The 25,855-nt window shown below is 41.6% G+C and overlaps 1 protein-coding gene across 10 annotated transcripts; it reads right to left on the bottom strand.

The window, feature by feature from the left end:
- Positions 1–245: 245 nt before the first annotated feature.
- LOC103721451 (deoxyhypusine synthase) lies at positions 246–22,026 on the bottom strand. Of its 10 annotated transcripts, none has more exons than XM_039124727.1 (10): positions 21,918–22,023; positions 21,615–21,660; positions 21,235–21,499; positions 20,893–21,060; positions 19,720–19,938; positions 18,323–18,409; positions 4,834–4,939; positions 4,529–4,764; positions 846–950; positions 246–686 (listed from the first exon to the last, which is right to left on the bottom strand). In XM_039124727.1, the coding sequence occupies exons 3-9, from the start codon at positions 21,451–21,453 to the stop codon at positions 864–866; spliced, it is 1,122 nt and encodes a 373-aa protein (XP_038980655.1). In that variant the 5' UTR covers positions 21,454–21,499; positions 21,615–21,660; positions 21,918–22,023; the 3' UTR covers positions 246–686; positions 846–863. The 10 variants fall into 10 exon arrangements, 8 of the variants coding, with proteins under 8 accessions (XP_038980655.1, XP_038980661.1, XP_017701762.2 ...); XM_039124733.1 differs by having other exon boundaries at positions 21,235–21,468; XR_001880243.3 differs by lacking the exons at positions 21,615–21,660; positions 21,918–22,023 and adding an exon at positions 1,156–1,267 and having other exon boundaries at positions 21,235–21,562.
- Positions 22,027–25,855: the final 3,829 nt, after the last annotated feature.

The following is a 25,855-nucleotide window of genomic DNA, read 5'->3' as shown; positions in this document are numbered from 1 at the left end:
TGTCAACCTTCTATTATGAAGTTGTCTACGCCAACTAAATTTTATTCCATCTCAAAAGAAAATTTGAGTATTGAAACATAGATTACAATTCTAATAAGGTAGCTAGTGCTACGGAACCTCCTTGCATTCCGAGTATTTGAATGACAAACTATGAAATGGGGGTTCACGAGATTTCCTTGTCAGCTATTTTGCTATGGAAACAGTGCCCTCCGGCCCACCCCGATTCAGACGCATGACAATTTCTGAAGACATAAAGAGTACCAACTCGTTGCACAAGTGGCATTAGTCTCATCAGTTGAAAAGATCAAGTTATTGCACATAGAAATGCTACTAAATATACGTTGCATTGCCCAATCAAAGAGAATAAATTACAGGCTAATTATTTGGTTTTCATGCTTGAGCATGTTCAGATACAAAATGATGTGATGCCTATCCAAATCATCCATGGAGTGGCATATTGGATCTTACCAATAATGAACAAGTTTTCAGATTTACCTTTCCCGGGAGGACCTTGAAGTGTGGATGGGTGAGAACCTCGGTATATTCCAGCTTGATTCGTCTAGTTGCAGTTCATTTAACTTCATGTTTTTGTAGAGAAAGTGATTCCACCAACATGGAAAGGAACAAGGGAAGAAAAGGGCAATACTGGTTGGGGAGCGAAAATTGACTGATACTACATGACTCTGCTGTTGAAAGAAAAACCATGGAAACAAAAAATAAGCAAATGAAGAATTGTTTGTTCGAACTTGTGAGCTGAATACTGATCAAGATTTAGAAACACAAGAATACAACAGTGAGGATCATAAGCAAATGAAGCCACAATCCTATATCCAAACAACAACAACCTTGCATGGGCTCCAAGGTTAAATGGTGCTAGTCCCTTCCTGCAACCTTCGCGCAAATGTTGCAGCCACCAGCAAAGGAAAAGCAATTGTTGCATCACAATGAACCTGTTTGGTTTCAGCATGACATTGAGAATTGCCAGAATAAGATCAAACCAAAGGAATCAAATTTAGCAACTTTGCAGAATAGGAGAAACCGACTGACAGCATGAGCTTTTCAAATTTTCTATGTAAAAGAAACCACATATATCTTGCAAGTTAAGCAAGACCCTTAAGTCTCTTGTTTCGTATCTTTCTCCAACTCCATTATTACCTTAGCAAGACTCCATCAACTCAACTGGCAATGAAGGTGGTCCTGAGTTTACTTTGTAATGCAAACATACGCCTTGAGAATCAGTGTCTTCATTTCTTTTCTATTTGCTTTGCTGAAAAATTGTTCAGTTTCACAAGGTTCAATTTGCAATTGTTAACTTATTACAGGCACTGGATAAGAATTGTTTCAAACGTTCCTTGAGCCAGAATAATGGAAAAATGATTTCTCAAAAAATATATATGATGGTAAATCATAGTTAGAGAACTTGATGTGAAATTTAAATGCTTTCTGGTAAAATATTACTGCTTGCGCTTGAACTATCTAAGGATTCCTAGCTGTTTTCCATTTGATGCCTTCCTGTTATGACATATATTATTGAAACTCAAACTATCTGTGCATATCTTGCTGTCTGTTGTCTTTATATTATAACAGTTCGAAACCTTTACTCAGGATCTCATATTCCTCTCTGCTCCATCACTACTTATGACCTTTTTTTATTGCTCTTCATTTAAATCTTAATTCTCCTTCATCCTCTTCTAGATCCAATCTTCCTATTAGTTTATCTCAAATTCATCCACAATATGTAATCTTCCAGTCCCCTAATATGTCGAGAAAAAATGGTACTGGACTGGCTGTCAAGTATAAGCATGAGTCTTGATGTTGACTAGTCCTGCCCAGATAGTTCAAACACTATCGTTCCATCAAGCTATTAAGACTATATAATGACAAAAATGATGACATTTTCTTGCCATATGATTCTAAAATTCTAGGGTTAGGCTGCTCAAGAAAGGGCTAGGAGGGCTTTTGAATGGATATTTTTATAGCTCTCAGGAGATTTCTAGGTGCCGCCCATAAATCTCTACACGTAATGATGCTGAGTCTGACTATCACAATCTGAAGTATTAGAATACAACTCTTTCAGGTTCCCCAGCACTGCTGTAATAGAGAGAAGGCGTTCCGCATCACAAGACGGACAAAATCAAAAATATTAAGCATGGATCTTTTTTCTGAGGATAAAATATTAGGCATGAATCTTGAGATTAATGATCAAGTATACTGTATTTGCTGCTAGACAACAATAAACTTAAGCAAAGAGCTAGTGCATATGAAATAAGTGAGATTGAGATTTCTAGCAAAACAGTGCAAATAAAGCAAAAGTACAGCAAAATAAGATGACAAACAAGGAATACGGGGAAGGGAAAGGGAAGGGAAAGATGAGTGTTGAATGACTAAAGGAAAAGCCACTATTTCATTCCTAATCTCAGAAAACTGAGTTATAATTTATCTCAAAAGGAAAAAGGCATCATAAATTTATATCCCAAACTCCAGTAAGTGGCTGGCTCCTTGATGAGGAAAGAAGGAAGGAATATGATAGTTGAACCAAATTATAGAAGAGCCATGTGGCATGGCTGATGAGGCAAAACGAGTTGGTTGTCATTCCGGAACCTATCTCTAACCTAATCATCTACATAAACTTGCCCCATTCGCATGGCCTACACAAGAGGGACACACATGTGGTCACATAATGCTAAAAGGGCTAAATATGCAATTCACAATGATATTTATGTCCGCTTAGGCACGGGGGCAGGGATTATATTACAGCCTTCGATGGATGGATGCATAAAGGGTAGAAAGGTGAGGATTAGCCCCTGCTAATCTCTCCCTCTCAAAAAAAAAATGGTATGCCAAAGTTGCAGTTGTACAATTCTAAACTTGCTGCATGTACATCTGCAATTCTGTCCGGTGCCAAGTGAACCATTTTCCAGCCCGTTTGCAGCCTGACCGCATATAGGGCAAGCAGTGCCATCAAGGGCCAACAATGCATGCGGCCACATATGTGGCCCCATGCATTGCATTTTAAAATTTTTATTTTGTCCTTCATTATTACACCAAAGTGCACAAATTATGAAATGTCTTTTGCTGAGCTATAATCCACAAAATTTCATAGGAAGTTTATGAATGCATTTTGAGCGAAGCAGGCTTTCCTGGCCTGCCTCGGAGATAGGGGTTGATAGGGTAACCTCTACGTGGCTGAGTGGTCAAAGGTCGGAGCCTTTTTTCGGTGGTACAAGCTCTCTAATAAATCTTATGAGTCACAGGGTAAAGAGGTGCGTATATCCAATCAGAGATGCATAGTATTCTAAATGAGCAATTTCATTTCATTTTAATGGTCCATTACTCTTGGATATTCTCGCACTAAAGATCCAATCATCGAATCCCAGAAAAATTAGTTCCTTCAAGAGTAAGTTTCAAATTCTTCTTCTATCGGCCTACCTAATATTTCATCCTAGTACCCATTTAGAACATCTTTTTCCTCTGTCAAGACCAGGGTCTCTCGAGCCATCCCAAAATGGGCAATTCAAAGTTAAACTAGATTAGCCAGGAATTGGGATGGTTCAGCCATTCAATTTGGTCCTAGGTTAAAACTGGCTTAAACCGGGCTGACTATTCGGTTCTGCTAAGTTTTCAAGCTGTTCCAAGTCGAATTGAATAGTTCGAGACTTTATAATCTCCTCCCCTCGCTCGAGTCCTTGATTCTCTACCTACTCGCTCGATCCTCCTTGCCTCTCCCCTTTCTCCCACTCCCCCTAACCTCCTCTCCTCTCTTGCCTCTTGCGGCCCCCTCTCTCCCAATCCTCCTTGCGTCTCACACATTGTGACTCCTCTCCTCTCTAGCGATTTCCTTGCTAGGGCTAGGATTCCATCACCGCCGCCATCACCAATGACGACCATGGACCACCATCGCTCTCTCTCTCTTCCCTCTCACCATGCTGCCGACAATGACGATGATATTGGAGGTACACCCATCCCTTACTTCCTCTCTCTCCCCCCTTCCCTCTCCTCCCCCCTCTCCATTCTCCCTCTCTCTCCCCCCTTCTAGTATGCCTCGATCGGTAAAACACATACTGGTACCATACTGAAGCAGTAGACACCGGCACGACACCAAATACCAATCTAGCGAACATTGGTTGCTTCAGCTAGTTGCAGTGGTTGTAATATGATCTTCAACTACATTTTCCTTTACTCAGCAACTGTCTGTTAATTTTCAATCTGCTAAACTGATGTGTCAGTTTACTCTGTCATAACCTTTATTAGTCCCATTGTGAGAATGCCCTGTTCAAAGTAAACCCCCAATAAGATGTTCAATGTCTTTCCTACTGTTGATCAAAAGTAAAACAAATAGTTGCTAATATCATGACAATTAACCCATACAAATCTTGCAGATTGGTAAACTAGCAGATCATTAAACAAGTCAAGGTACAAATCTACGGAAGTAGGGGGGCAAATCATATTAAAACAAAGTTCTGTGATACTAAAAAAGAAACAGTAGGAGAGGAAAGAATGGAAAGGATGAAGCAGATAAAGAACATACTTTAATAGTTTTTGCAGAACCTTTTATTTTTCCCCATGAAACTGCCTCATCAGGCCGTGCTCCAGAATCACTCCCATCAAACTCCTGTGCTGTGTTGATGTAAACAACATAATCTGCACCATTGCGTAACATGTTGGCGTTACATATATGGTGCTTTGGGAGCCCCCCACCAAGAACAATGATCCCAGTCTTTCTAGGGCTTGCATGAACAGCTTCTCCATTCATTGCACATATATCTGCATGATGAAATGAGCATGGTTGAAAATGAAAATTGACCAGCTTGGAAACTGAAGAAATTCTTTTACCTTGCACGATATCAATAAGTAAACCTGGTTTCTGGACTGAATGGCAATACAACATGTCCCCCAATGATCCATCAGTTAATGCCGGGCAGAAGACAGGAATACCATTCTAGACAAGTGCTCATGAGTCAGTAATTGTTTAAACTCACTAGCCATTCAGCATGCAATTTGGCAACTATGATAAAGAAAAAGGAGGCAAAGATCATCCTGGTGCTTAAGTGAAACAGTGACAAAATCATATGTCCGTGCTTCTGCACTTTGATTGGCCGCATCTTTTGGAGTAGAAAATTAAAATACAAACTTTACAATCAAGTCAGACCATATGATACCACAACAGACTGCTAATTCCTGGGAAAGTATGGCATGAAATATTAATAGTTTGGCAAAAAAACTAGATTGAAAATAAGATGGTATTGAAGGAGGTGCTTTGGAGGGAATTGAAACAAAATCCTTTTAATAGGAAGGGTTAAATTAGACATCATTTTGAAATTTCAGTTATGAAGATGGGTGTATAAGACATCAGAACGTGATTGCTTATCTAACATCCTTTAGCAACCTTTTCTTCAATATAGACGCATATCCTTATTTTTCAGTCCCCTGTAAAGCGTGGTCTTTTTTTTTTGTTGTCTTTTGAAGACAGACCACTCCCTGGTACTTGGAAATACTTAGGGGTAAAGACAGGGTGCACGTGCCCCCTTGACTCCAGGAAAAAAATTTCTACCCCTCCTCTGCTATTTGTGACCCCCTAATTCCCAACTGCCTTCCTGTTCTATGTTCAAGATAAGTGAACCTTATATCCACTTTTATGAGTTTGAATCACTTTCATGCATTACCTCTTTACTTCCAAAACTATGGTGTCAAACTGCCCCACCAATTCCTATAATTCTAAAGCATCTCTCTCACTCCCTCCCTCCTCCCAACACCCCCACCCCCTTCTCCTCATGGTACCTCATATCTCTCTCATAACATCTCTCATGCCCGAATTTCCTCAATGCTACAGGAATCCAGTCATCTATGGCTTCATGGTTTATTTTCCTCAAGATCCATCACAAGTACCATGATTTTCTGTCCATCTCTCTCTGTGGGCTTCTTACTCCCACCCTTTGGATGGAACTGGCTCATTTTTCAACAAGCACATGGTTCAAGATCTCACTCTCCTCCCACTGCTTGGTTTCATGTTCTATTCACTTCCTGGTGGTGGTTTATAACATCATTAAAGATTAGTTGTTTTATCAACAATAATAGCAAAATTGCACACATATATGATCTCCCTGTTGTTTTAATTTTCAATAAATTTTCAATAAAAACAAGATTCCCTCTAGCTAATAAAATACACTGTTCTTTAATGAAATTTATTTTTCCCAAATAATGCTTATATTGTTGAGTTGAATATCTAATTTAACCTAGACATCCAAACGTCAAAGATTTATTATTACACAAACTAAAAGTATGTTGAGATTTTGCTGAAAAACCTGATATGAGGAAGGAGAGGCATGTTACCAGATTGGAAGGGATTAAGAATTAATAGTTTATTCTTTTGAATATAGGTAAACTATTCTTCATGTGAAAGTTTGAACATGATTTAAGATTTTTAATTATGTTTCCTATTGTGGATGTGCGCACTTTGCATGTGTCTTAATAGTATTTTTGGGCTGCCTCATCAAACGAAATTCAAAAGGCTAAGTTAACATCCCATGGTTACCATTTTAATATGCATAAAACATTGTGTGATATACTTGTGAGTTGTGAGTTGTGAAGCTACTGAACACACAAATAGTGATGCCCACTCTCTCACCAAATCTTTGTAATGTAGTCATATATTACATATCTTCCTACCCGCTTTCACAAAAGATAATTGTGAGATTAGTGGGGGAAAAACATAAGCTTTAACCTTAGACACTGAGATAACGGCAAGGAGTGAACAACCAGAAAGAAAATAATAGGTAAACCTAGATTCACATACAAAAGTTATGCATTAAGTAATAGGTGCCACAGTCCCCCAAAACCCCCAAGACAAAAAACCTGCTTCTACTCTTAGTGATGATATACTAGCTGACAAGATTTTTGTTGTATTTTTACTATTATTTATTGACTGCTGGTTCGCAAAAGAACTCTCTTCTTGCAGTTCTTCATGTGGCATCCTCATTTGAATAGAAAATAAAAATCTTTTTTGTTTTTCTTAAGCTCCGTGTTCCCACACTTGAATCATCTTAAATAGCATCAAAGTGATATCATCTCCACTTTCCTCATTCTCATTATAGCTAATTTCTTGATTTATTTCTCATCTTCAGCCTAACATACAGCACATATCAACATAGACTACATATAGTCTTACTAGTTTGCAACCTTCTAACCTTAAAATCAACCAAACAAGCTTTAAGCCATCTATGAGCGTTTCATTTTCACAAATCATGGTATATAGCTACAATAGTTTAACATTAGCTTTCTTCTATCAAAATCCTCAAGTTCACTTATTCTTTGCCCTTACTTGAAATATCAATCTCACAAATCCACCAACATCTTCTTAAATATCTTCTTTATGCTGCCTTAGATCTTAAACTCAATGTTAGAGTTTGCACACATACAATATATTTTCTTATTTTTCTCTGTTTTGTAATTATGGTACCACTTTGGTTGTATACATCATTTGCATAATGTATATGGTTTGGGCTGCTGCAGGATGAAATGGGTATCCAAGGCTTTGGCTTGCTTGTCAATCTATTTCCAAAGAATGAGAAACCAGAGTTCTTGCTGATCCAACTGTCACTGTTGCGTCATACTACGTTGCTTTGGTGTCTCCATAGGTCAACTATATAATTGCATTTAACCCGCGTCTCCTCAGTGTGAGGGCGAACTCCCTATATCTTCCTCATCAAAGCATCATACCTACGTGCACAAATACATACATACTTTGACGCATATGTATGTATGCACATACATACATATATACGTACGTAAATAGATATGTATGTAGCTCAACTTATAAAATGGGAAAGCCCCAAGTCCAGCATGTGCATTAGACTCGCAAGCTTTCCAATGCCTTTGGGTGTCCAGCACATGCTGGACTTTTGAAACAAATTTCCAATACAGCGTACTTGAAAAGGACTATAAGTCCAAGGAGAAAATCTCAACTTATACAAAGGGAAAGCCCCAAGTCCAGCACACTTGTTAGACTTGCGGGCTTTCTCAATGCCTTCGAGCGTCCAGCATATGTTGGACTTTTGAAATAAATTTCCAATACTGCACATCTAAAAAGGACTGCAAGTTTAAGGAGAAAAGAATGTATCGATATCTCTTCCCTCTTTTGACATCCTTCAGAGAGAGATACAAGCAAGCACTGGATTCTAGTATTATATAAGCAGACACAAAATATACATATCAATCCTCATATTTACAAATTCTTTTTATCAAGCTACACTCATCATCTAACAAATTCATGACAATCATATATTTTAGTTATAACCTCTTTCACATAGGTCAATATTCATAAATCACAAAGTCAATAACATGTATTGCTAATTTTATCAACTTCCATGAAAACTATAAAAACAAGAGTCAAAAAGTCAAGGACATCTGCTAATGACTTAAGCTGAGGAACTTTGATGCCAGAACATCTATGAATGACCTAGTGAGCATGGGTTGAACTGGACGCAAATCCAAGCCGCTCGTGCCGCAGGTCCCATACAGGTCAACTATTTTTTGATGATTAGTTATTTTCTATCTCAGTTAGGAAAGTTTGATGTTAGTTAATTATAGGGGCTGAATGGGCACGCGGGCTGGGCGCGTGGAGGCCCGCGCATGGCTGTGGCCATGCGGGTGCGTGGTTGGCCGCGCGTTGCTGCGGAGTGGATATTGGCCGCGCGTTGCTATGGAGTGGACACGCGGTTGGCCGCCTGTTGCTGTTAGTGCAAGGCCGAAGTCCGCACGGTTGAGGGCCTGGCGCGTGGCGCTTGCCAAGCAAGCGTCGCGCGCAAGCCGAGTGGCTACGGTCAAGAGGTGCTACGCACGGCCTTTGGCCGAGCGCGTCGTCCTCTTGGGCTAATGCTTGTGGTGACCTCGAACCTCGTGTGGGCGTTGTGGGGGGGCTGTGCGGGGTCGAGCCAGCTGCTGCAATGCTTGGCCAAGGCTCGGCCAAGCCTCCAAGCAATAGAGTTGGCCCGAGTATTGGCCTTGAGTGAGGTTGGCCTCGCTTGTGCCGGCTGAAATTTGGCACGGCGGAGCGGGGTTCGCAAAATTCTCCCTCTCTTGTAGAACATCCTTGCCCTCAAGAATATATCTTGAATACCTTGGAGCCAACTTGTCACAGTCCTCTCGTGCGGTTGATGCCTTCGGTACGTCGTTCTGCCACGTCTTCAATCTTCCCCAATAGGAAGAGTGCTTTGCCCGGATGCGAAACCCTTTAGGATGTCCACCCACTTGACTGCTGTGGAAGTGCCCAAACATGTCTCTGCTGAAGTTATAAATAATAGGCACATGAACATACCGAATGTAGAAGATCAGACCTCTTCGATCATAGTCACAAATCTGTAAGTTGTTGCCAGTAAGGGTCGCACCGACATGATCTTCTACCTCCAGATTCGGGCTTCCTGCATTAGCCATTCCGTGTTGCTTGGCTTCATCATGGCATGCTGCTGCCGGTTTGGTTGCAGCATCATCTGCTTTGCTGCAAATTGTTCCAGCCTCATGTCTTTTGTTGCTGCCCTCAAATAGGAACGTTTGAACATCCTCTAAAGGTGCTGATTTGCTGCTGTTGTCTTTTGGAGTTGCAGCCGCACCTTTGTCCTCTTCCTTGCTTGCTGGAATTTCTGCAAGTGTTTGTTCAGCAGCCATGATTTGGGGTGTTACCTTGAAGTGGTTGGCTGCAGTAGGACTTGCAGAATTTTGGGCAGCTGCTGGAATTTCTGCGGTTGCAGAAATTTCTGCTGTGGTGTCGGCTTCAACACTTGGATCTTCAGTAGAGCTCGAGTCGCTGCATTCATGGATCATAAAGGCACGTCCGGTATCCTCGTCGGATGGGTCATTTTCAGTTTGATTCCCATCTGAATTTTCAGTACCTTCATCGGTTTCTTCTTCACCTTCGAGCTCTATCACAAAGGCTTGGTCACGGTTGCATCGGTGGCCCTTCTCCCACTTGGCGCCGCACTTGTAACATAGACCCTTATCAAAGTATTTTTGGAGTTCTTCACGAGATAATTTTCTTACTTCTTGGGGCTGAGGTTTGGAAGTGCTTACGGCTGCATGTGGTGGCCTCAGTTGCAAGGTTTTGGTGTCCTTGCTGTTGGAGACTTCCTTGGCTGGTCGTCGGTTGAAATAGCCGCTTTCGTCAAGGATCTCTGCCATCCTCATCGCATCTTGAAGGCGTGTGGGCTGCTTGAGTTTAAGTTCCTTGGCAAGCCAAGTTTTGAGCCCGTTGATGAAGGTGCCTAGCAAAGCTTCTTCGGTCCATCCATCCACCATGGTTTGGAGTTGGCGGAAGTCGTCGATGTAGCTTTGCACCTTGCCTTCTTGCTTCAATTTGGCCAATTGGCCGTGGTGATTAACAACTGGTGACGGCTCCCATTAAGTCATAAATTCTTGTACAAAGGCCGTCCATCCCAATTGATTCCCCTCTTTCTCATACAAATTCCTTAGCCATCTCACCATTTACTTGCTCTCCCTTCTAAATGATAACTAGCTAAGGTAACTCTTTCCTCCCGTGGGATCTCATAGACATGGAAGTATTGCTCAACTTTGTCGAGCCATTCATATAGATCTCCACCTTCGAAAGTTGGGAAATCTATCTTGGGTCTTCAGATCCCTTTTTCTTGGAGACCCGAAACCCTCACTTCTTCTTCAAAATCAACCCGATCTCTCCTTCTCCTTTCCGCTTAATCTCTTCGGCTAGGAGGTCTCTAAGATAGAGGGTTCCTTCCGGGTTCACTCTCCTCTTCATAATAACCCCTAGGCCGATCCTCCTCTGAGATGCCATCGGCCCATCTCTCTACTACTACATCACCACTTTCTACTATTCCTCTTCTTCTTGTTTCTCTCGTGTTTTTTCTCGATCCATCACTCGCATCACTCTCCCTCTCCACAAATCTCCTTTCTAATCTCTCAATATTGGTGTTACTTTCTCTTCTCATGTCGGCCACAGTATTCATAACATTCTCCAACACTCGGCCAAGTTGGGCATTACTACTCTACAAGACTTCAACAGGCCTTTGTTTGTTGTTTAAGTCACCTCCTGACTCCAAATCTAATCAATAAAATCAGTCCCAACAATAATCCAATCCTCCTGTGGTCGTCACCCAAGGAATGAACCGACCCTCCTTTTCTTTTAAAGAGAAGATTACACCACTCAATCAACGTCAATATCCCACGTATGGGTTGTACAAGAAAGTACATACAAGATAAAAATATCTCTCAATCCAAAAAGATCTTGATGATCTATTTGTTCCCTGAAACGTTGTAGTTGGGGAAGGCACACAACGTACTACCAATAGACTCTTTTTATGCGGCCCCTAATATACCATACAGCAGATTAGTTGGGTCAAATAGCACTGGGTACTACTACCAATAGCCTCTTCGTTGTGTTATCTCTAATTTGAACAAAATAGAATCAAGAGAACTCTTTTCTCTTACAAAGAAAGACTCACAATACATCAAGACTATAAATATCCCCAATACAATCAGATCTCACCAATAAATACAAGAAAAAATTCAGATCTGATTTTAAACTTCAGATCTCATATGAATATGCAAAGAGAATATAGATCTGAAAGATAAGTGTGTTACCTCTCGAGATCGCCATTCCGTGGGCTTGAACTTAGTCGATTGTCCGACGATCTCTCCCAATAAAAGCACCAGTGTTGGACTCGCGGGGCGTGCGGTCCCAAACCCCGCGCCAAGGTTCAGTCGAGGGAGTTGTTGTTGATTGCGAAACCGTCTTTAGGGCGGGTAACGCGCTATCGCTTGCTACCTTTGGAACCTTGCCTATGCTACTCCAATGATGGTGCTCGGCTAAAGAAAAGAATCAAATTATGGGGCTAAAAGATGATGATTCTATTCCAATAGACAACGAAAAAGAAAAATCTAGCAAGATCGGAAAGGGATCATGCTAGCCTAATACAATCTAAGGGGAGTTGATTTACCCCACCCTAGCTCAAGCCTTGCGGCCGAAAAACCCATCTAAGGGACCTAAGGAATAACCCTTTACAATGCAGAAAAAATGATCTAATGGAATTCTCCTTGGAAAGGCCCTAATGGCTCCTTTATATGGGCCGAATGCCCATGTGTTGAATAAGCTTATTGGCGGAAAAAATTTGAAATTCAAATGCTATTCCTAATCAGCCGCAAGGGGATCCAAACTAAGTCAGATCCCTTACGACCATGTGCTGAAATCGTTGGGCTCTTGGACGCCCAAGATGCGTTGCCCGGTTGGCTGGGGCGCGTGTCCCATGCGGGTGCTGCCATGTGTCCGCGAAGTCTTGATTTGGTATCTTGTATGGCTAGCTGGATTGAGCTCTCGGGTTGGCTAGGACGTGGATCCTGGTTGGCCGGGACGCGGGTCTTGGTTGGTCAAGATGCGGATCCAGCTACCTCTCCTCCCGCGGATTGATGACATGTCTTCTTATGCTCCTTTGATCCTGCAGCCTGTTGCATCTTGACCGCCCATGCTTCTGCTCACCTAGTCTCTATGGAAGAGTTCGTGAACTCTATGGATTCTGCACGTGTTCCTTCTTTGACCCCTTCGTTGTGCTTGGATGCTTGCCATGTGGCTCGGCCTGCTGTCTTTGGCCGAGCGCTGCCTTTAGGGGCCTTTCCATTCTTGCTCTTGCGTGCGAATGCACGACACTTGTCTCGGCCTGCTGGCCGAGTGTTTCCTTCAGGGATCTTTCCATATTTGCTCCCTTGCCCATGCGCGGATGCTTGACACTTGGCCGTTGACCGAGTCTATTGTTTGGCTGGCCGCGGCTTGCTTTGTTTGGCATGCGGGCGCGCTTGTGCTTGTTGATGCGTGTCCCCTTGGATTGCGCTCAGTTGGCTATGACCTAATATGCGCGGGCTCGGCCTGATGCTGCTTGCTTTGGCTTGTCTCAGCCCATGGGCATGCTTCTGAACCGACTGGCTTGATTGTGCTTGGCCGAGCGCAATGTTGGCCGAGCTCTGTGTTTGTCGTGCCATGCCTTGTGCTCGGTCTCTCCTCTGTGCGCGGGCGCTCAGTGTGCGTGCATGGGCTGGTGCCCCTTGTCGTCGCCCACGACCATGCTCACTCTTGGCTCGCGCGCAACAGGTCGTTGTGAGTGTGCCGGGTGCTGGCGAGGCGTGGGATGGCAGCTTGGCAGTGCACCGGCCCCTTCTGGCCATGGCGAGGTTCGGGCACGGGTGCGAAGCGCCATGCGCGCGCTAGTGCGTGGTGCCTCGGGTCAGCCTGGCGCTTAGGCGTTGGCCGGCCCGGATGCTGGTGCGCGCGGAGGGCCGCGCGCTGCTGGGCGTGCGCGCGCGCGGAGGTCCGTGCGTGGCTGCAGCCATGAGGGCTCGCGATTGGCCGCGCGTTGCTACTGGTGCAAGGGCCGAAGTCCTCGCAATTGAGGGCTTGGCGCGCGGGCGCCTTAGCAAGCATCGCGAGCAGGCCGAGTGGCTGTGGTCAAGAGGTGTTGCGCGCGGCCTTTGGCCGAACGCGCCGCCCTCTTGGGCTGATGCTTGTGGTGACCCCGAACCTCGTGTGGGCGTTGTGGAGGGCCTATGTAGGGTCGAGTCGGCTGCTCCAATGCTTGGCCGAGCCTTGGCCAAGCATTGCAGCAACCCGCCAAGCAATGGAGGGTTGATTATGAAGATCATTTGAATTTCAAATTGTTTCTGCCAATAAGCCTATTCAGCACATGGGCATTAGGCCTATATAAAGAAGCCATTATGGCCCTTCCAAGAAGAATTCCATTAGATCATTTTTCTGCATTGTAAAGGGTTATCCCTTAGGTTCCTTAGGTGGATTTTTCGGCCGCAAGGCTTGGGCTAGGGTGGGATAAATCAACTCCCCTTAGATTGTATTAGGCTAGCATGATCCCTTCCCGATCTTGCTAGATTTCACTTTTTCATTGTCTATTGGAATAGAATCCTCATCTTTCAGCCCCATATTTTGATTCTTCTCCTTGGCCGAGCACCATCATTGGAGTAGCACAGGCAACGTTCCAAAGGTAGCAAGAGATAGCGTGTTATCTGCCCTAAAGACGATCCCGCAATCAACAACAACAACTCCTGCGAATAGATCGCATTTCTGGGAACAAATAGATCGGCAAGACCTCTTTGGATTGAGAGATATTTTTATCTTGTATTCACTTTCTTGTACAACCCATACATGGGATATTGACGTTGATTGAGTGGTGTATTGTTCTCTTTTAAAAGAAAGGTGGATCAAAGTCTTGGAGAGTAGTAATGCCCAACTCGGCCGAGTGTTGGAGAATGTTATGAACACTTTGGCCAACATGAAAAGAGAAAGTAACGCCAATATTGAGAGATTAGAAAGGAGATTTGTAGAGAGGGAGAGTGATGCAAGTGATGGATTGAGAAAAAACACGAGAAAAACAAGAAGAGGAGGAGGAAGAGTAGAAAGTGGTGATGTAGTAGTAGAGAGATGGGCCGATGGCATCGCAGAGGAGGATCGGCCTAGGGGTTATTATGAAGAGGAGAGTGAACCCGGAAGGAACCCTCTACCTCGGAGGCCTCCTGGCCGAAGAGATCAAGAGGAAAGGAGAAGGAGAGATCGGGTTGATTTTGAAGAAGTGAGGGCTTCGGATCTCCAAGAAAAAGGGATCTGAAGACCCAAGATAGATTTCTCAACTTTCGAAGGTGGAGATCCATATGAATGGCTCGACAAAGTTGAGCAATACTTCCATGTCTATGAGATCCCATAGGAGGAAAGAGTTACCTTAGCTAGTTATCATTTAGAAGGGAGAGCAAGCAAATGGTGAGATGGCTAAGGAATTTGTATGAGAAAGAGGGGAATCGATTGGGATGGACGGCTTTTGTACAAGAATTTATGACTCAATGGGGGCCGTCACCAGTTGTTAATCACCACGGCCAATTGGCCAAACTGAAGCAAGAAGGCAAGGTGCAGAGCTACATCAACGACTTCCGCCAACTCCAAACCATGGTGGATGGATGGTCCGAAGAAGCTTTGCTAGGCACCTTCATCGATGGGCTCAAACCTTAGCTTTCCAAGGAACTTAAACTCAAGCAGCCCACGCGCCTTCAAGATGCGATGAGGATGGCGGAGATCCTTGACCAAAGCGGCTATTTCAACCGACGACCAGCCAAGGAAGTCTCCAACAGCAAGGACACCAAAATCTTGCAACCGAGGCCACCACATGCAGCCGCAAGCACTTGCAAACCGCAGCCCCAAGAAGTTAAAAAGCTCAACCGAGAGGAACTGCAGGAGTACATAAAGAAAGGTCTATGTTTCAAGTGCGGCGCAAAGTGGGAGAAAGGCCACAAATGCAAGCCCGGCCAATCCTATGTTCTCCATATCACTAGTAGTGAGGATGAGGTTGAGGAAGATACTGATGCAACCTCCGATAGTAGCATCACATAAGCCGAGCCCATGGAAGCCAACACTATAAGTCCCATCCCAAACGACTTGGCGGGGCTCGTTTGCGCGTCGGCCGTTTAGGGTCCGCAACAGCACGGCCCTCCGCGCGCAGCCCTCCACGCGCGGCCAATTGCGCGGCCCTCCACGCGCCCGCCCAATCGCGCGCGGCCCTCCGCGTGCCCCAGCATCCGGGTCGACCAACGCCCAAGCGCCAGGCCGACCCGATGCACCAATGCACGCACGGCGCTCCGCACCCACGCCCGTATGGCGCGCCTAAACCTCGCCACGGACAAAAGGGGCCGGTGCACTGCCAGGCCGCCATCCCACGCCTCGCCAGCACCCGGCACATGTGCAACAACCTGTTGCGCGCGTGCCAAGAGTGAGCATGGTCGTGGGCGACGACTAGGGGCACCAGCCCATTCGTGCGCACCTGAGCGCGCACGCACAAAGGAGACACCGAGCACAAGGCATGGCACGGCCAGCACAGAGCTCGGCCAACATTGCGCCCGGCCAAGCACAATCAAGTCAATCGATTCAAAAGCATGCGCACGAGCTGAGCCAAGCTAAAACAAGCAACATCAGGCCGAGCCCAAGCACATTGGGTCATAGCCAACCGAGTGCAATCCAAAAGGACACGCATCAGCAAGCACAAGCGCGCCCACATGCCAAACAAAGCAAGCCACGGCCAGCCAAACAATGGACTCGGTCAACAGCCAAGTGTCAAGCATCCGCGCACAAGCAAGGGAGCAAACATGGAAAGATCCCCAAAGGAAGCATTTGGCCAGCAGGACGAGACAAGTGTTATACATCCACGTGCAATAGCAAGAATGAAAAGGCCCCCAAAGGTCGCGCTCGGCCAAAAACAGCAGGCCGAGCCACATGGCCAGCATCCAAGCACAAGGAAGGGGTCAAAGAATGAAGGAACGCGTGCAAAATCCATGGAGTCCATGGACTCTTCCATAGAGACTAGGTGAGCAGAAGCATGGGCGGTCAAGATGCAACAGACCGCAGGATCAAAGGAGCACAAGAAGATATGTCATCAATCCGCGGAAGGAGAGACAATTGGATCCATGTCCCGGCCAACCAAGACCCGCGTCCCGACCAATCAAGGCCTGCGTCCCAGCCAACCAGGATCCGCATCCCAGCCAGCTCGGGAGCTCAATCCAGCCATCCACAAAGAATACCAAATCAAGACTCCGCAGACACATGGCAGCCCCCGCACGGGACGCGCCCCGGCCAACCAAGCAACGCATCCCGGGCATCCAAGAGCCCAGCAAATTCAGCATATGGCCGCAAGGGATCTGACTTAGTTTGGATCCCCTTGCAACTTATTAGGAAGATCATTTGAATTTCAAATTGTTTCCGCCAATAAGCTTATTCAGCACATGGGCATTAGGCCTATATAAAGAAGCCATTAGGGCCTTTCCAAAGATAATTCCATTAGATCATTTTTCTACATTGTAAAGGGTTATCCATTAGGTCAGCTAGGTAGTTTTTTCGGCCGCAAGGCTTGGGCTAGGGTGGGGTAAATCAACTCCCCTTAGATTGTATTAAGCTAGCATGATTCCTTTCCGATCTTGCTAGATTCTCATTTTTGTTGTCATTTGGAATAGAATCGTCATCTTTTCTTCCCGACATCTTGATTCTTCTCCTTGGTCAAGCACCATCACTAGAGTAGCATAGGCAAGGTTCCAAAGGCAGCAAGAGATAGCGTGTTACCCACCCTAAAGACGGTCCCGCAATCAACAACAATTCCCTCAACTGAACCTTGGCGTGGGGTTTGGGACCGCACGCCCCGCGGGTCCAACACTGGTGCTTTTATTGAGATGGGACTTTGTTCCTAATCCAACAATGGTGCTTTCATTGATAACTTTTGACCCACCCAAGGCATGGGATTGGCTTGATGAAGGATATATCTTGAATACCTTTGATTTTTGTGAACTTTCTTTTTGATAACTTTTGATGTTATTAGGAAAGTTAATAGTTAGGGTTCTTTGAATTATAATAGGATTTGGAATCCCGTATTGGAAAGTTGAAGCACAGAGTGCCCTTGTGCCACTTATAAATACCTCCATTAGGGCTTCTCTTGTAATCATCATGGAGATATTTGAGTTATTGATTAGTGGAGATTCTACTAAGAAAACCATTCTTCCCTTGCCTTCTCTTTATTCTCTCTCTCTCCCCTTTTGGTGGATTCCTAGAGTTTGCGAGTTAACGTATGAGAGCTATCTTTGGAATGATCGGACAAGATGGTGTTTTTAGCCTTGGAAAAGAGTGATCCACCCTTGCTCCTCTTCCAACTACTGTCTTCCTTGTGTCATATGTGCCATAGTGAGATTTCTACCTCACCATAATCGGTTGTGCCAACATATTTTTTCATTTTTTTCTTTTCCATAACCTATTCTTTGTCTTCCTTATACAACTCTCTACCTTCCTCCTTCGAGTTTGTAGGCCCAAGTTCAACACCTCCCCAGCATCAAACTTACTTATGCTTTAACCTTTGCAAGATGTATAACGCTGAGTAGGATATTCTGATAGATCGTACACAATTTATACCCACTCTTTCTCTACTTAGAAACCTTGTCCTAAAGCATGTTGGATCTAGATAGATTTAAACTAAGTTGTATTACAAAAATTTCTCATAGACAAGAGGCAGTATATAAGAAATATCATTATCTCATCTCTATAGACATCAAATAGAATTGATACAAGTTAAAAGAACAAATGATTTGCAGATCTTGCAAAGTAAGACTACTTTCAACTAGACTCAAACAAATTCAGTGAAACAATGAAAGCTTTGCAGGCTAAGTCCTAGAAAACAACTATTGGTCTAGCACATTAGGTAATTCATAGCAAGCATCACTTAAAGGTCCTGAGAGAGAGTGAAAACAACAAAAAGTAAGATAATGACTACTAATTAATATTTACCTTATGTGCCCAGTAGAGGTATGAACAACCGTCGTTTATTTCTTTGCCAAGGCGGGCAATCACTTTTGATGGTGTCCAAATTACATTCTGTTAAAATAAGCCATGAAATTGGAACATGTCAATGCAAAGACTAGTAAGAATGTTACAGCAAAACATAATTGTTTGGAGTAGAAATTTTTTACTTTGGCAACATATAACTAATGGTCATCACTTAGATGCTGGATCATGATTGTTAATGACATAAGTATTGTAGTTTCTATCTGACATAATAATATTGCTATTTATAGTGAAATTAATAGTAAAATATATAAATTGATAGCTACTTACATTAGAAATGGAAGAAAGATCACCCTAGAATGGAATATGTACAGGATTCAGTACCAACCTGACAGGTGCATTGATCCAGACTGAAAATAAAAAAAATGAATCTAAAAATAGAGCAAATGATGCCTTGGTCTTTCACAAGGATAATTTCTCTTTACATGGAGGAAACTCAAGTAAATATGTGGAGCAACTTCGTAATAGTCCTCAACAAGCACTACATACTAAGGTTTTGCAAACAGGTTATTATTAAGCATAGCAACCTGTTAATGTGGATCAAACATGTAATAGTTGCAGCTGCTCAGATGTGGATCACACCCATCTAGCCAAAACCTGTTGTGAGGTCCTAGATTCCACTTAATTTGCAGCATGAGTAGATTACATCTTTTTCAGCTCTTATGTCATGCTAAATAACAATATCATGGCTTTGCAGCCATGCCCTAGGAATATTATGGTCTGCTCCATGAGAAAGATCAAAGAAATGATTTTGTGCTATTCCATCCCTGCCCTATAAGAACCATTATAAGAGTTAAAATGGCACAATACAGCTTAAAACTGCAATTCTTTCAAAAAATCCTAACACAAAAGTTTTCATTAAATTTTCAAAACAGTGAATATCTTAAAACTGGCAGTTATTATGTTTAGGCATTGTAATAGTCATAATGCACATGTATCAGCTAACATTTTCAGATTTGAATGTTTACAATGGAGGCATTCTAAAACAGTTATAACAGCCATCAACCATAACTAGCATATGAACAATATAATGGGAATGGCACATAGCATGCAATGTAGCAGATGGGCAAGTTAATGTGTCCAAGATGCAGCCTCGTCAGGACAGAAACTTAATGACAATCATGATTGGATGTGACTTTTACCAACATTTAAATGAAATTAGAATGAAGAAAATCATGCTTTGTCTTTCAGCTATTATATAACGCAAATCATACAAACTAGGGAAGTGATACCGTTAATATTTTGACTAGAGAACCACATAAGATTCTGTACCATGCAGTGTGAAAATACCTGAAAAAACATAACTCAGAACTCTGTTAAAAGTGATACCAAATTTTTACCTCTGTAGACTGTTCCAGCAACATCTGATCAAAAATTGGCATGATCCAGTCCTCAAATTTGCAGTAGTTGTCATTAGGCACCAACAAATTCCCAATTCGATTTAATCCCTTTGAGCGCAGATGAGCACCAGGCAAAGAAAAATCACCTTTATATGTTGGTGCAAGGCATTTGATAAGGTCCTCTTCTATACCACCAGCTGTCGTAACCAAAACATCTACCTACACATGCCCATAATGATATTAATAACATCCTTCATTCTACGACATAATCTGCAATACATGCACCAAGACAACTAAAAAGTGGACCGGTAGCAATTTTTAATCAAAAGAAATGCTGACCATACGATGGACTAAATAAGGATATTTTACTATTTATATTATGAAATAAGTCCTTTATGAGGGATTCCACACATCTCAGACTGTAATATCACCAAGAACATAGGCACGGGCATTTGATGCATTACCAATGTAAATCACTAGAGCCCCAATTTGCAGGCTGTGGAGTTACATAAGCAGAAAGCTGATACACATGACATGCAAAGCTGACTTGAAATTGAGCGACAAGTGAATTTTTATCCGACACTTTTCTTCATGTATCATCTTTCTGCCACCTATTATGTGGCATTTTTCCGCCAATACTTTTTCCTTTCTTTCAATATCTTGTTATATGGGCAACTAAAGACAAAAACTAATTTACCTTTTTTCCCTATGGGTGTTCACGTAATGGAGACTAGCTGCAAGTATTCTGTTTTGTTCTATTCCAGAACCTTTTCTGCCAACCATACCCACAAATAGGGAGACAACAGCAGTTTTAGGGTAGCAAAAACATACCTGGATATCAGGCCATGCTATTATTTTAGTTTATTCAACTGATTTGTTTCAAACTTGTAATGATAACTAGGCTCTAATTATTGTGCACCAAACCTTACAAAAAGTATACCTTGATAAAGTCATTTGACAAAGAGAATTATGTCATGGATCAATGGTTACACATATTATTTCTGTACCCATGGCAAAAGCCGCAGAGATTGTTAAAAGGTTGCATCAGTTCACATAATATCACCACAACAATAACACATGATGGTGCATGCAACACAATTTGGAAAGAATGAAAAAAAGATTTTCTATAGATGGAAAAGGATAATGTAGTCCTCCAAAAATTTAAACACTCACCATTCGATGCTCTACAAGGAACCGGATAGTCTCCCGGATGCCAGAAGATATGAGGTTTGAAGTAAATCCCAGAAAAATTTTACACTTGACGGTTTGTCTAAAGGCAGGATTGAGCTCCTCTGTATCACAATCTTCTCTTGGCTCCTCATGGGAAAGCCTCCAATCTAACTTCAATTAGGACACAAAATAAAAAATAACTGATAAATAAAAGAATTTTAAAAATGGTTGTTATGCTGAATATCAGCTTCACAGATTGCCTTGGAATTAAGCTAAAAACTTAAGAAAACTATAAATAGTTGGAAATCAAAAAAGGGGGAAAAAATAAAGAGCGAGCAAGATCACCATTTGATTGACAACATCAATGGCATCTCCAAGGTTGGATGCTTGGAATCCAGTGGTGGCCATGGAATGCAGTAGGCCCATGAGGTCCACCCCACGGTTGAAATCATAGCCGCTGATCCTCGGGAATCTCTTCTCGTCTAGGGTCTCGGACGGCTTGAACACCACTGACCGTACAGCTTCGAGAGTTTCACGATCTCCTTCTCCGGTGGCGTCTCCCATTGCCAGAATCTTCTTCTTTCGATGTTCCAAAAAAGAAAATCAATGTCTTAAACCCGACCGTTCATCGAACCGGGACAACATGGCGATGCAACAAACATTTAGTTATTAATTAATTATGTACAGAAACTACAGCAACATTACAAATATAAATAAAAAAAGACCTTTTAAGCTGTTTTCAGGCGTTTCTGCTGTTTGTTTTGCTCCTCTCTTCAGGAGAATGTTAAGTTAGTAAACAATTGATAGCGCAAAACAAGATATTAAAGAAACGATTGATGGATGAACAAAGAATCGTAAAGATGAGATTTTTCTTTTTCTTCTCCTTCGAAAGAAACAATGAAACACATCAGATAGCAGATTCTGTTTCTCACGGACAAAACTTTAAAAATGAAATAGATGAGAATGAAGCAGAGAGAGAAGAGAAGAGAAACCTGCAGATAGAAGGAGGGGAGGAGAGAGAGACGTACCTAGGGCGCCCTCCGTCAACCGTACGCCTCCCGCCGCCCGCTCGCCGGCCGCGGTCCGCGTAGAGTGAGAGGAGAAAGAGGAAGGGGTCGCGTAAGGAAAGGAGAGAGAATCGATCCACTAAGCCCTAATTCCCCACCTGAATTTATCGTCGTTCGAAAACTGGCCGGTTCGCATGAACCCAGGCCGGTTGGAAAGGGACGCTAAACCGGCGGTTCTCGCAGTTCCTGTTCCTTAAAAAGTTAAAATGGAGCGGCTTCTGAAGTGAACTTGGCTTGTGGAGTTGTGGGCCTGCCCGGACCGGTGAGGTCAACTTTTTAAAATAAATTTTTTCTCGCATGTACATTTTTATAAATTCTCACAGATTTATTAATTTTATATATTCTTAAAAAACAGTTATGCATATCCCTATACATATGTGAAATTGCGAGTATACCTCGTAAATTATCTGTTTACATATGTACTCTTATGAATTATTGATTATTACTTTTCTACCCTTCTTCAACTAATGATATATATGTAAATAATACCTCAGCCATTCACTATGAAACAAGTTATATTTTTCCAACATTTTATTCCATGCAATTATAAACTCCTTTTCCTCTTCAAAAAAACAATGCATGTAATGACTAGAATCATGGCCAAATGTTACATGGCATAATTAGGTACTTATTTTTGTATATTGTAATTTTTGTTACCTCAATTCCTTAAAAAAAAAATGTGATCTATATTTGACTATTTGGTAGGGAACTACTGTTAGATGATTTTTATATTCAAAATTTTTTCTAACTGTATCATATTTTTTGGTTGGAAAAATTATTAATTATGACTTATTATTTAAATGCCTAGTCCCTTGTTAATAAGAGACTAAATGCAAATGCAGTTGTATTTCTTAATTCTTCATCTCGTAGAATCTAGTTGAATCTTTGGATTTTTTACCACATATGTAAATATGTATATGTGCTAGGCTTGGTTGACCATGCGGTTGCAAGCAAGAGCTTCACCGAGCTGAGCAAATATGCATATGTGGTGGACTCACTTTGTTTCTAGGCCTTAACTTTTTTATCTTATTCATTTAATTAATTTTTGGTGTTATTTTAGGTCACTTGCAAGAGTTTTGTTGCAGCCTTACTGGGTTTGTATAGCGACTAGCTGCTAGAACCAATTGATTAGTGAGATAAAGTTACTAGACTAATCTCTATAAACAAAGCCAATGTCCATGTGTTCTCTTCCACAAATTACACAAATCTTAGAGTTCTATTTTCTTGTTATATAATAATTGCTACCACAATATGGTTAGGCATTATTGCTATTTAAATTTTCATATTACATATAAATTAAGGTTGAGAAAAAGCCTCAAAAGTAATATAACATCCACTGTTGTGAACTTGAGTTACGTATATGCCAAATAATTCATATAGAAAAAAGACAATTGACAGCCAAAAAGTTAAAAACATTTATTGGCCAATCAGTTCAAAGCCATCCATCAAATATCTGTTTCCATTTTAATTAACGATGGGACGAATATAATAGCAGTCATCCATGAAATGACCAATCTTGAGAGTGACATTTTTCATCCTGCATTATGGTCTATTTATGTATAAAAAATTATTGCAAACGAAAAAAAAAATATTACTTGGCATAACTAGAAGTATCCATTGTATGCTAGTGGTTTAGGTTAAAACATGCACGGACCAGCAGAATATGCATACCTTGTAACAAAAAAATATGGTAGACCAAAGCCCAAATATTACATCTCCTAGATATGTGAAGATTTGATCTGTGATAATGCGATATAAAATAACGGGCTGATAGAGCACAAAAAAAATATGGCGAGTGATAACGAAAGGGGTTGAAAAATCATAATCATCCATTCGTTGCATGATGGCGATAATTAAGATGTCAATTATTTATAATAACATGCTAAGATTTAGAATCACAATAATACCATATTTAAGTTTGAGAGATATACCTGCGGAAGGTATATTGAATATGCTTTTCAATCACATGGAATAATAGCAGCTGAATCTTCTTTTACTTGCTTATGGAGCAAGCTATCAACCATATGGAAAGGAGAGGGGACTTATGATAGTCCCTAGACTCTACCACAAGTGCATGGGTCATGACAAGTAGAATAGGGCAAAAAGAGTATCGTTTCCACAAGGAGGCGATTCAAGTACCAATTTATAAATTTTCTATATTATTTAGACAACCCCAAATTGATGTGACTGACTGCAATTTTTTGACCTGAAAAATCAAATGTGAAAGGTTCCTAGGGCTTGGATTTCATCAATTGAATTTCTTCAATGAATTTAAATCTGATTGTTAATATTCTGCTAATTACAATGACCGAATCCCTTTTTTTATGTGATATCCTCTTTCAAGGTATAACACCTATACCTATATTAATCCTATGTCTACTTTCGTGATCATAGAAATTAATATAAATTCATTATGATCTGTGAAATTCTTGATTGTAGGTCACAAGGGTGTGCATTTATTTCTAAACTACACCACCAATGTTTGATAAATTCATCAACTAATATCGAACTTCAACTTTCGTTACTTCATTCAACATCTTAAGCATGCAATTCATGGCCAGTAAATTGCAAGAATGAAAACCGAAATCATCAAATTGCAATTAACAAAAGATATTCAATACAACCATACTCAATTCATATAAAAAATTCAATGACTACGTCCTAGCCCTAGGATAAGAAAACTAGCAAATCATAACTAATAAATCAATCCAATTATTTCTCAAACATAAATTCGCATTCAACATTCTTAATAACAATTCAGCAAATAAAAAATAAAAATATATATATAAGAAAAAGGAAAAGAACTCTGTATTTGCAAAAATCCTCCGTTCCGTTCTTTCTCCCAGAATTCCAGCTTTTTCTTCCTCTCGGAATTTCTAGCTTTTCCTCCTCTCGGAATTTCAGATTCTCTGCTTCTTTTTTTTTTATCTGCTTCTCCTCCTCTTCGTATCTGCTAGCTCTCCTCCTCTTTTTCGGAATTTCTTTTTTTTGAATTTTTTTAAAACAGATTTCCTCCCTATCTGCTAGCTGAAATCCCGAAATTCTAGGCTGATTTTTAGACTCGACTCCCAGCTGGATTTAGAGCACCAAAACGATATACTTTGGAGTTGGACCCTTCATGAAAGTTTTAGATATAGTTCTCAGCTTTCCAACGCATCTGGGTTTGCATTATTCTGACTTATATAACTCCAGATACAAGCTGAAAACCGAAACAGGGTCTGGACCGCAGTAAAATTCTGGACAGATTCGGACTTCTCCGTTTCGGCTAAGTTTTGGACTTTAAAACGGCAGAACTTGGTTTTGTGATCTTCATAAAAGTTTTAGGTCTCCATCTTATCTTTCCAGCAAGCTAAATAACATCTAAAACGGAGGTCTGTAGCTCCGGTTAGAACTCAAAAACCGAACAGTGTTCTGGGTTGACTAGACCAGCCCAATTTCAACCAATTCAATAATTAAACACCTGCAAAATACCAAGAATTTTCAAGAATTAAATAAATATAAAAGACACCTAAATTCTAGACAAATGAGCTAAGAACATACAAAACACTCTAAAACAAAATAATTAAGACTAAGAAAATGTGTGAAATAAATTCCCACGTCAAATACCTCCAAACTTGAATGTTTGCTTATCCTCAAGCAAAAGAAAAACCATAAAAACAAAGGACAATAACCATAGTCAGGCTCAACTCATCACACCCAAAGGACCTATCATGCAAACATCAAATCTTCAACTTAGTACATAAACAATAGCAAATAAAGGAAAACTAAGCATACTCACATTCTCTAGATCAAATATCCATATATAATTCCAAACTCAATCATATTTATCATGCGACCAACACAATTGAATCATGTAACAACTCAACCTGCAATCACCCCTTCTCACTACTACAAACAAG

This window comes from Phoenix dactylifera, chromosome 1 (genome assembly GCF_009389715.1).
Source record: "Phoenix dactylifera cultivar Barhee BC4 chromosome 1, palm_55x_up_171113_PBpolish2nd_filt_p, whole genome shotgun sequence".
NCBI classification, from domain to species: Eukaryota; Viridiplantae; Streptophyta; class Magnoliopsida; order Arecales; family Arecaceae; genus Phoenix; species Phoenix dactylifera.
Note: the sequence above shows the minus strand (reverse complement) of the source record. Positions and strands in the feature narration are given on the sequence as shown.